The sequence below is a fragment of the Euleptes europaea genome, chromosome 15 (genome assembly GCF_029931775.1).
Source record: "Euleptes europaea isolate rEulEur1 chromosome 15, rEulEur1.hap1, whole genome shotgun sequence".
Taxonomy (NCBI): Eukaryota; Metazoa; Chordata; class Lepidosauria; order Squamata; family Sphaerodactylidae; genus Euleptes; species Euleptes europaea.
Window position 1 is genome coordinate 48,112,629 of NC_079326.1, and position 12,213 is coordinate 48,124,841.

The window sequence follows — 12,213 nt, forward strand, 5'->3', positions numbered from 1 at the left end:
GAACCGGGTTTGATTCCCCACTCCTCCACTTGAGCAGCGGAGGCTAATCTGGTGAACTGGATTTGTTTCCCCACTCCTACACACGAAGCCAGCTGGGTGACCTTGGGCTAGTCACACTCTCTCAGCCCCACCTACCTCACAGGGTGTCTGTTGTGGGGAGGGGAAGGGAAGGTGATTGTAAGCCAGTTTGAATCTCCCTTAAGTGGTAGAGAAAGTCGGCATATAAAAACCAACTCTTCCTCTTCCTTCTCTTCTTCCTCTTCCTCTTCCTCCTTCCTCTTCCTCCTCCCCCCACCCCACAATGTCCAGGCATGCTGAGTTGCTCTCGCTCCAATAGGGCAGTGGCCGGGACTCCATACCTATAAACAGGCATAGTTACAGTTACTGCTTTATTGACATCCCCAGTTATACAGCATCGGTCCACCGTCCCGCCCGGCAGGTAGTTCGCGCCGCTCCCGCCGGTTCCCCTGTAACTTGTGTGTTCGCTTGCCTCTAACTCAGTCCTTGGCCACTTCCCCACCCCTTTGTAGCATCGACGTACGTGCCCGCCCCAACAATTGACCTGCCCCTCCTCACCAGACACCCCACCCCACCCCCCGCTCGGCCTCTGGCTCCAGTGAGCCCTTCGCCCTCAGGTAGAGTTGCCAGCTCCAGGTTGGGAAATACCTGGAGATTTTTGGGGCGGTGCCTGAGGAAGGTGAAGTTTGGGGAAGGGAGGGACTTCAATGCCATCGAGTCCAACTGCCAAAGCGGCCATTTTCTCCAGGTGGTCCGTGGCAAGCCTGGGTGACCCTGCCCCATCAACTCTTCATATGACCTCTGCCCCCCTGGGATGCCACACCTACCCATTTTACTAGCAGCATTAAACACGTTTGAATCTCTGCCACTAAAATCCATTGGGAATCGTAAAACTTTGGTTAAGGTGGGCCCTACCTCCTTCTTTTCATGCCAGTTTTAATAGCGAATGTATCTGTGCATTACTCTGGGAATGAAAGATGCTTCAAAGGAATTCTCTTTGTTTCTTTAGGTCAGTTTGAGCTTCCTGAAGGGATTGTCTTTTCCCTGCCTGTGAAGTTCCAGAACGGCAGTTGGAAGGTCGTTACAGAACTAGACGTTAGCAAGAAAAATCGAGAATATCTTCAGATTTTAGCCCTTGATCTGATTCGGGTAACGTCCAGATTTTTTTATAATTGCTTCCACGCCCTGACCTGGATAGCACCAGGCTAGCCTGATCTTGTCAGATATCAGAAGCTAAGTAGGGTCAGCCCTGGCTAGTATTTGGATGGGAGACCTCCAAGGAATATCATGGTCACTATGCAGAGAAATGGGGAAGGCACTGGCAAACCACCCCGTAAACAAAGCCTGCCTAGTAAACGTTGGGATATGACGTCACTCCATAGGTCAGGAATGACCCGGTACTGGTGCAGGGGACCTTTACCTTCACCTTTACCTTTATGCAGAGGAAGGCAATGGCAAACCACCTCTGTTAGTCTTATGCTTTGAAAACTCTACTGGGTTGCCATAAATTAGCTGCGACTTGATGTCGCTTTACACACGCAATCTTTCCATAAATTCCTTCTCCTAGTCTTGGACAAACAGGACGCTCCCTGTATACTGTCTGCCACATCTACTCTTTATGTAGATGCTTTACACACGCAATCTTTCCATAAATTCCTTCTCCTAGTCTTGGACAAACAGGACACTCCCTGTATACTGTCTGCCACATCTACTCTTTATGTAGATGCCCTATGGTTCCCCGCTGGGACAGTTTCAGGCCGGGGAAATGGTGCAGCGGGGAAAGCCAAAGCGCCTTCTCCAAGGGCACCAGTGTCCTGATCCCGATCGGGCGTCCCCATGCACAGGGGAATTGAGCGGAGCTGATAGCCATGTGTGGTTGCATTATGAGGAGTGGGGCCCCCAGAACCAACCTCTCCACTCTGTAGTGTTGCAATGATTTACATGGCGGTGCAGGTTTCTACACCCAAGAGACCTAGCTGGATGAGATACTGGAGTTCCATAATTTCATGAGTTCCAGCTATGTCATTTGGACTTTAAAAACTGCTGCAGGGGAGTCCTGATTGGGCCACAATGTTCAGGAGGTTAACCCTTTGCCTCCAGCACCACTTTCCTCATGGAAAATCCCCTACCCACAGCTGCTTTAAACCCCAGCAGAGAAAAAAAGGCAGGCATAACCTGTCTTCTTCCCTGTGTGTGTGTGTGAAGTGCCGTCAAGTCGCAGCCGACTTATGGCGACCCCTTTTGGGGGGTTTTCATGGCAAGAGACTAACAGAGGTGGTTTGCCAGTGCCTTCCTCTGCATAGCAGCCCTGGACTTCCTTGGTGGTCCCCCATCCAGATACTAACCAGGGCTGACCCTGCTTAGCTTCTGAGATCTGACGAGATCAGGCTAGCCTGGGCCATCCAAGGCTTAAATGAGATTGGAGGGAGGATTTGTTTGTCAGGAAAAGGCATGAGGGAGAGCGTTAACCCCACGTACAGTGTCTGAGCCCCGATCTGTATTGCACACAGCCTTCTGGCTTCTGGAGCCAAACACCACATGGGCAGTTCCAGTCACAGAATTCCAGTATCACCATGGCCCTAACAGGTCCTTCCCACTTCTTTTTGTGTGGGACAAACATGCAGAGTGTGGAAACAGCAACCCACAGATCTCCCTGTAGCAAATTCCCTGATTCCGGAAGCCCAAAACAAATATTACAGATTTGAAATATTGTCGAAGGCTTTCATGGTCATAGTTCATTGGTTCTCGTAGGTTATCCAGGCTGTGTAACCGTGGTCTTGGTATTTTCTTTCCTGACGTTTCGCCAGCAGCTGTGGCCGGCATCTTCAGAGGAGTAACACTGAAGGACAGTGTCTCTCAGTGTCAAGTGTGTAGGAAGAGTAATATATAGTCCGAAAGGGGTTGGGTTTGAGCTGAATCATTATCCTGCAAAAAGTAACAAAGGTAATGTTACAAAGGTAAATTGACAGGCTGCATCCTGTCAATTTCAGTGGAGTTTTTAAAATGAAGCTGAAGTTTTAGGGCCGATGTTTTAGCAACGCTAATTAAGATACCCCGGTTTCAGAAGTTAGCCATGTTGGTCTGTAGTAGAAGAGCTGGATTCGAGATTTTCAACTGAATAAGTTCCCCCCCCCATTCATTAAACAAGCTATAGAATATTTTTTAAAAAACTTAAATAACCATGAAAGCTTTTGTTAGCTTTGTGGATAAATCCCTAATAGACTTCTTGTATCTGTAGTTAAACACCATACTTCCCAAGCGAACACTGGAGTATTTTGGAAGCACTGTGTGAGTTTTACAAAAGAGAGGAAGGAAGGTATATTTAGGAAATGATGTTAGTTGCTCGGTTATCCCATTTTTTAATAATAATAATAATAATTGTTCCATCTGTAAATATTGTTTGCTAAACTATACTATTTTTTCCGTGCAGGAGAAGGAAGTTGCATTAGGGGAAGCAATTGAACTATATACAAAAAGACGAGGTAAAACTGAACAGTGGGATGAACAACTGCTTCCTATAGCACCTAGCCCAGGTTGACTCTGAAGACCAGATTTAAAACCATATGTTCTCAGGGGGCAGATTTTTAAATTGAGAATCTACCTGGTTTAATTATTACCGAATAAACATCCTATACATTACTGGAGTCCCTGAGCTATTGATTAATAAAGTATTGTTCACGTAATTTTGGTTATATTTATAAATCTGTGATGCGAGCGATAATCTTAAAAAAATGGTAACAGAGACTGCTGCTTCTCAAGATGCAGAAAATTACCTTTACGGGCCAGGATCTAAACAACCCAGAAGCTAGTTACATGAGCCAAGGGGATGGGGGTGGACTTGTCTTTCTCACACAGCGGGCCCCTTAACCCTGGCACCCAGCAGCCTGCATTAGCAAAACGAGGGGAGTTTGGGAATCTGTCAGTGATTACAGCCTGGGAGAGAAAAATATTCCTAAATGCTAGGGTTGCCAGCTCTGGGATGGGAAATACCTGGAGATTTTGGGGGTGGAGCCTGAGGAGGGCAGGGTTTGGGGAAGGGAAGGGACTTCAATACAGTACATGTTATTCCCTATCTGGACACCCAAAGTCCAGACTGATCCAAAATCTGGATCTTTGATGCCAACATGCAGGCAGATCCCCACCGCCAAAGTCCAGAGAAGCCGAGTGGCAGGGATCTCACTTTAACTTCCCCGCCACAGTGGACCTCCACGTGGAGTTCGACTGTAGCTGGGAGGAAAGCTAAACTGAAGTCTGGGCATGCTGCAAGCGAGCCTAGACTTCAGTTTAGCTTTCCTCTTCACCGCAGCCGAACTCCAGATCCAAAATCCGGACTTCAGGTCCAAAATCTGAAATATTATTATGTTTTTGATAGATTGGGGCAGTTGGTAATAATTTTATACATAGAATAATTAAGAAAATATATGTTTCTATTAGTAAAGTAGATTTTGGTATGCCATAATGTTAGAATTGTGTTGGTATTACGTCTGTGTGATATGTTATTTGTTTGGGGTTTTATGGTTGTTGTTTGTTAAATTTGGTTGGTTTTTTTTAAATAGTGTGTATTATTTTGTAATGTCTGTTTTTGTTTGTAGTATAAGGAACTGAAAATTAATTTTTTTTAAAAGATCAAAAATCCGGACATATCCAAAATATAGACTGCTTCTCATCCATCTGGAAATATCCATGAGAAGGATACTCAACTTATATAATGCCACAGAGTCCACCTTCCAAAGCAGCCATTTCCTTCAGGTGAACTGATCTCTGTTGCCTGGAGATTAGTTGTAATAGCAGGAGATCTCCAGCTACCCCTGGAGGTTGGCAACTCTACTAAATGCCCGCTATGCTCATGGAAGCTCCTTGCGTCATGGTTTTATTGTTTATCTGTTTATTTGTTTAAAACTTTTATGTCAATTCTGTGGCCCCAAACCACAGACAATATATCCAAGCCACAGATAGACCTGATTTAAAAGAAGAGATAACTGCTAGAACACTTGACCATGTTAGTGATGGGTCAAGGTCCTTTTTTGGGATTCCTTTTTATCTCGCTTTATCCAATATACCCCTTCTTAGACTTAAGACCTCAAAAGCGAGCCATCAGAGCCCTACTGAGGTCATGTAGGACTTCAGCATGGTAACGTATCTTTCATAGGTCACCACGTTAATATAATTTACTGGTGGAAGGGACAGAATATACCTGTTGTTTCTTACAGTACCTCGTTGGGCACTGAAAGAAGAAGTAATAGCAGTAGAAAGGGCTTCAAAAGAGGGTAAGTAAAAGGAATACTTTGTTTTTATTTATTTGTTTGTTACTTTATTTATACCCCACCATTTTTCCCAATGAGGACTCCTCTCCTCCATTTTATCTTCACAACGTCCTGTGAGGTAGGTTAGACTGAGAGTGTGTGCCTGGCCCAAGGTCCCCCAGCAAACTTCCATAGCAGAGTGGGGATTTGACCGGGGTCTCCCAGTTCCCAACCTTGCACTCTAACCACTAGACCATGCTGGCTCTTTGTTCTTAGTATTTTATACTTTGATGGAGAAAATATTTCCACCTCCCCAGAAATGTTTTTCAGCATAGAAAAAGACAAGCTATCGCTAACAGTGAGCTCTGATGTTAAGGAGATCTGGTATCATGATCAATATATCTAATTCTTAGCATTGCCAAAGCTGTGGATACTTAAACCCAGAGACTGAACAGACAAGACAGATCTTTTGATGAACCCCCCCCCCAAAAAAGCTGCAGGTCTGTAGAAAAATCTGAAATAAGAAAAAGGTAGGATGGGCTGGTGGGTGGGAAGGATAGAAGGAAGCAGGAAAAAGAAAAGGCTTGTGACTTTCAGGGAAGGGAAATAGGAAATAATTGGGGAAGGGAAAATGAGATACCCCCCATAAGTCCTTGTGAGTCCACTGTTTGTTATATATAATTCTGAACATAGCCCTGGAATGCAGATTGATAAATCCTCAGAGTAGGGCTCTGTACAGAGAACAATGATTTTCAACAAACACTAGAAAATCCCCAGGCTTGCAAAAAAAAGTTCCAGAAACTTTAAAATAAAAATCAGGGATTTTTTAAAAAGCCGCGAACCAGAGAAACAATGGAAGAACCAAAGAAAACAGAGGTTGAGCACCAGCTGTGTTTGGGCTGGGAGGGAGCCTATGGCCAGCTCAGGGTCCCTCCCGGCCCAAACATGGTTGGCATTCGGCAGTTGCCTCCTCCAACTCCCAACTCCGCAAGGCAGAGGGGGAGGAAAAGGAGGGTGCAGAAGGAAAGAGATGGGGTGGAGAAATGTGGCTGGGAAGAGGGGGTCGTCAGAAGCCAGAGAAGAAAGCAAGGGCAAGCGAGAGAATTTCCCTTAAGCTTCTCGCAGGTCCCCAGTTGTTATATCATAATAGCAGACTTGGGCAATGCATTTGGAAATGCAAGATATATGTTTATTAAATACATAATTTGTCTTTCCATTAAAATAGATTTTATTATTTTAAGCTGCTATCACACATTTTATAATAATTAAAATATAAATAATATTTGTTGCTGATTGAGATTTTTCCCAGTAAGCGATAAATACAGAGATTTCTGTTGAACCTTATGAATTTGCAGTTCCATGCATGGAAAAGCACTTGTAACTTTGGTTATAAAGGTGTTTGTACTCCATGCATCTGATGAAGGGAAGGTCTGACTCACAAAAGCTCATGCCAGGATACATGTTGTCAGTCTTTAATGCGTCCCTGGGCTTTTGGTTTATTTTGCCGAGACAGACTGACACAGCCTCCCCTCTGGAATTCTGACCATGGGAAAGAACAGGCATGACAGCACCAATAACTGAATCTGTGGCATGCGGCCATTTTTACCGCAGCCCTTTCAGCTGCCGTGTCCATTATAAAAGCTCGTAGGATTGATCAGTTCTTTACTTTCGTTTTAGAACTCGAAATTTCGTCCACTGGCCAAGTCACCTTGGAAGAACCTAGCGCCGAAGGTAAGACATGAAGCATAAACTTCTTTCTTTGTGGTGTTACTTGTTTTGCTGGAAAGGTGAGAACCAAACTATGCATTTTCTGATTAGATCTCTAGATGTGTTTCATATTTAAGTATTTGTATTCCACTTTTCTCCCCAATGGGGACCCGAAGCAGCTTACAGTGCAAAAATACAATATAAACAAATGAAAGAAAATATACTCCCAAGTGAAGGGCAGATCGTTCTCTCCTCTTACTGTTTACTGGTTTAAATCTCTACCACCACCACCCCCAACTAGGATTGCCAGGTCCCCCTTCACCACTGGCGGGAGGTTTTGGGGGCAGAGCCTGAGGAGGGTGGTGCCCTCTGACTCTTATAGCAAATTTTCTCTATTGGAAAACACTTCTCACTCTGATGCATTTCCTTCTCGTGCACGTTGGTCGATATTGATGACCAGCCTCCCCCCCCCAAAATGACCACCCCATATCTGTTTCAGAATGCTATGAAACCAAGGGGTCAAAGAGGGTTGCCAGGAACCCCCTGGCAACTGGGGGGGGGGACTTACCTGCAATAAACTTAGGCCAAGGCCTCCAGTGTCAAAATGCAGCAACATCGTTTTCGGAGTGCGTCGGAAGTGATGTCATCACGTCGCCAATGACCATGGGGATGCTCTGGAATTTGGGCAAAAGTTTCGCCCAAATATTAGAGCATTCCCATGGTCATCGGCGACGTAATGATGTCACTTCCGACGCACTCCGGAAACGATGTTGCTGCATTTTGACGCTGGAGGCCTTGCCCTAAGTTTACTACCGGTAAGTTCCCTCGCTGGCTGAATGGTGCCAGGGGGTGGGGCACCAAAGCAGGGGATCCCCCGCTGCCAGTGGGGATTCTGGCAACTCTAGGGTCAAATATACTAAAAGACTGGAAAAAGAAATACATCTTAGTTAGGAATATGTTTAAAATAAACAATTCTATTTATCACAGTGACTGAAGGGTCACCTGATGAGTCGAAAGAGGCAAAGAGCCCTGAAGAAGAAAATATTGAAGAATCTGCAAATGGTAAGTGAAGAAACCTCATGAGAAATAGAACTGTTGGCTCTCTTCTTACTTACTGATTTCATTTTATACCCTGCTTTTCTTCCTCAATGGGGATCCAAAGCAGATTACACCATTCTCCTCTCCTTCATTTTATCCTTGCTACACCTTGGAAGATAAGTTAAGGCTGAGAGGGTGTGACTGGCCCAAGGTCAGCCAGCAAGTTTCCGTAGCAGAATGGGGATTCGTGCGTGGGTCTCCCCGATCCTCGTCTAACACTCTAACCACTACACCACACTGTCTCGCTACTGTGTTGGTTGCAGATTAATTGCCTTGTAAATCATGCAGGTAAAAGCCCCAACTATTTATAGCACTTGTACTTTAATTATTAAACCATTCAGGAGTCTTAACTAAAAAAATACCCTGGACAATGACGGTGGATTTCATGTCTTTACCATTACAGAGACTAGGTGCTTGGGTTTTTTTTAATTTAATAAAGCATATTTTGAATATTTGCAAACCCGTCGCTTGTAAATAAATTCCTGTTTATTCATGTTTTATTCTGCAGTTCCTGAAGTTTCATCTAACCATGAAATCAACGTGAGCGATCTAGAATGAAGTTCGTAACTCACCACTGAACAGTAAAGCTGCAGCTTTCAAACACTTGGACGTGGCGACTTCTGTAACACAACAAGCATGGATTCGGTGCAAGAAAACTCTGTGTTCGTCCCCCCTTCTATACGGAACGAGATATTGAGCATGCGGAAACTCATGCACTGTTGTCTTTTATTTGTTCTTTAAACACAAGCTGAACAAGAAAATCAAATATGTTTTGGTTGGAATATTTGGATAACAAAGTTTTAGTTTCATTTTTGACAAAGTTTTGCCAGTTGACCAGTCACTGTCCAGGTTGGGTCTAGAACTCCAAATTCTGAAGTATGGAAGGTGGGCAGCCCATTCCTGAGTGTGGGGGGGTGTTGCGTAACGGCCAGGAGTGGTGCTGCTATGCTGCCACCAAAGAGGCTTCCCAGCCGTGGAAAAGAAAAACCTATTTTAAAAAATTAAAAAATAGAAAAAGGGCAAAAAAAGGCCCATTAACTTTGGCAGGGCTATGCCACTAAAAAGGCGACATAGCCACTCCACCACGCCAAGGGGCATTCCCGGGCTGAAAGGTACGAGGAAGCTGCCCCAAAGCAGCTCTGCCCCTGGGAACACCCCCACCCCCACATCAGCGTGTGCTGCCTCTTCTGGGATTTAGTTCCTGGAGTACCGGCGCTGGCGGGGGAGGCTGGTGCAGCTCCGCGCCACCCAGGCACCTGGATAAATGCCCTCCACACCAGCATAAGTGCCTCTTATCACTGAATAAGTGGGCATTTGCGCCGGTGCAGGGTCATGCCAGCTTCTAAGGTGCTTCAGGGGCCCCCTCAGGAATGCACCCGTAGAGTAGAAAATTTAAAGGCAACACTCTGGTTTGAACGGCACCCTCTCCTGCCTTCTCCCTGTATGTAGTTGAATACTGAGATTACCCCTTTCCACTCACCCACCACCTGCCCTGACCTCTTCTGACACTCCCAGATGCCCACAGATGAGGGTAACATTTAACTAGGGTATACGTGCATAATAACTTATTTGTGCAGGCCTAGACCCTGTGGCAAATTCCTTGGTTGGGTTTTCGGGGAGGGAAGGGGGAACTCAGCCATATATGCATTATGTGCGTTGGGTTTTATGTACATACACCTTATTAAAACCTTATACATAAATGTCTGGGAGTATCGGGGTGCGGGGGGAGGACAGTCAAGTTTGGAGAGCAGGATGGATCCATCTTGATTGTCCACTACATGTAGAAAGAGAGAGAGGAGAGTGGAGTGTTGTCTGAACAAGACCAATAAATTTTGGTTTGATATATATGATAAAAAGAACAGTCAATTATTTTTTTCTCTGTCCATCTGGGTACAAGCAACATTACACACCCTCCCTATCCCCTCCGCAAGGAGAAAGATTTGGAGAAAGCTGCCCAAGTAGGTAGCACATTTGGATTGAACCGCCTGGTAATACTGCTTGCATTTTCTCAATCCCCCTTGTATGCACGTGTTCTCCCGTGTGGTTGTATAATAATAATATTTATTGGTACAGTCAATCAGACCAGTAAAAACTATACAACAATAAACCTCGCATGAACAATATAAAAAAGTGTTTTTAAAAAAATGAGACATATTTATATAAATTTTAAGAACACTTTACATAAAAGTGGATGGAGTAGAAAAAAGTGCAATAAGTACCAATAACATCATTCTGGAAGAAGTCTATGAAGCTTCATAGAAACAGCACAAAATTTGGCAACTTGAGTTATAACCTGAGAGTTCTCGCCGCTTAACAATTTTGCGACGCGCCGTGTGGTTGTATGCGCAAGCCTGGATCCACTGCTGCTCCTGCTGATTCCAAATTGTTTCCGTTGTTAATTGTTTGTTTTTTGCCCTGTTTCATATTTTTGAAGCCACCGTGGGGGCCTTCTGCAGAAAGGGGGGGTGTCGATATTTCTTAAATTAAAAACAATAAACAAGTTTTTAATTTAGAAAAGCGATTCTACCTAAACATTAGGAAGAACTTTCTGACGGTGAGGGCTGTTCGATGGTGGAATGTGCTGCCTCGGAGGGTGGTGGAGTCCCCGTCTTTGGAGGTCTTTAAGCAGAGGCTAGATGGCCATCTGTCGGGAGTGCTTTGATTGTGGGATCCTGCAAGGTGGGGGGAGGGCTGGGGTCACTGGGGATGTGGGGGGAGGTAGTTGTTAGTTTCCTGCATTGTGCAGGGGGTTGGACTAGATGACCCTTACGGTCCCTTCCAACTCTATGATTCTATGATTCTAAGTTTATGTGTGCTGGAACGTGAAAGAAGTGGTTTTTAAAAACAAAAATCCCTTTAGAGTTATAGTATGAGTTTATGGCCATTTCTACAGGGCTGTTTCCTCGCAGTCACCCCACTGACTACTCCGGGGCCTCGTTTTGATTATGCAGGCCTTTCCTGCCTGTCAGAGGTCGCCTCGCTCTCCCCACTCATTTCCGCACATTTTGCCTGCGTTTTCTGGATTCTCACTAAACCAGATTGGCCAGGGATCATGGAGGACTCTTTGCCATCTTCTGGGCATGGAGTAGGGGTCACTGAGGGTGCGGGGGGAGGTAGTTGTGAACATCCTACATTGCGCAGGGGGTTGGACTAGATGGCCCTGGTGGTCCCTTCCAACTCTATGATTCCATCATTCTGTAATTCTATTCGATAAATGGCTTACATTGGGGCATAATCAACATGCCTTTCCATGATTGGTTGGTGTGGGTGAAGTTGCAACAGTACCACAGCTGTGTTCTCAACTTGTTGGAGCTGGGTCTTTTTCAAAATATCTGTTCTCTGCTAGGCAAGAATAGGTGTCCAGGGTTTAGGATTGCGTTGTAATCCCATAACCATGATTTATTGCAGAAATTGGTCATCAGATATGGCAGATTTTTGATTCTGCGCCTGGTAAAGAAATATTTGCTGTGGGCCACGTGGACCTCAGCTCGTAGTTATTAAATGTGTAGCCAGTTCATTTTAAAGGATGGCTTGTATAGATCATAGCTAGTAACGTTAAAGTTCTGGGTGGTTAAAATAGGACATTGGATTCCAAAGAGAGCCAGCGTGGTGCAGTGGTTAAGAGCGGTGGTTTGGAGTGGTGGACTCTGATCTGGAGAACCAGGTTTGATTCCCCACTCTTCCACATGAGCAGCAGAGGCTAATCTGGTGAACTGGATTTGTTTCCCCACTCCTCCACATGAATCCAGCTGGATGACCTTGGGTTAGTCACTCTCTCTCAGCCCCACCTACCTCACAGGGTGTCTGTTGTGGAGAGGAGAAGGGAAAGGTGATTGTAAGCTGGTTTGAGTCTTCCTTAAGTGGCAGAGAAAGTCGGCTTATAAAAACCAACTCTTCTTCATCTTCTTCTTCTAAGACACCAAGAAGCGCAAGATCTTTTAGAAGACGGCCTCATTGTTCCATTCTGAATCCAGGCTAGTTATACTAAAGCTCTCAGGACTGTGACTGTTGAAACTGTCAGAAATGGATTTTAAAATGTTTTAAATCTTGTTATAACTTTTGTTATACTGGTCAAAGAGCGCAATAAATTGTATGATTATGATTTTAAAATGTCCTTTTAAAAGACTACTACAGATTTTTTTAAAAA

General features: G+C 44.8%; 1 protein-coding gene across 1 annotated transcript in view; it reads left to right on the plus strand.

Moving 5' to 3' along the window:
* Positions 1-8,624, plus strand: part of MDH1B (malate dehydrogenase 1B) — a 28,095-nt gene extending 19,471 nt beyond the window's left edge. Inside the window, exons 8-12 of the mRNA XM_056861208.1 lie at positions 1,028-1,167; positions 3,449-3,500; positions 6,939-6,992; positions 7,956-8,030; positions 8,575-8,624. Of these exons, the coding sequence (XP_056717186.1) occupies positions 1,028-1,167; positions 3,449-3,500; positions 6,939-6,992; positions 7,956-8,030; positions 8,575-8,624 (371 nt within the window). The remainder of the gene's footprint in view (positions 1-1,027; positions 1,168-3,448; positions 3,501-6,938; positions 6,993-7,955; positions 8,031-8,574) is intronic.
* Positions 8,625-12,213: the final 3,589 nt, after the last annotated feature.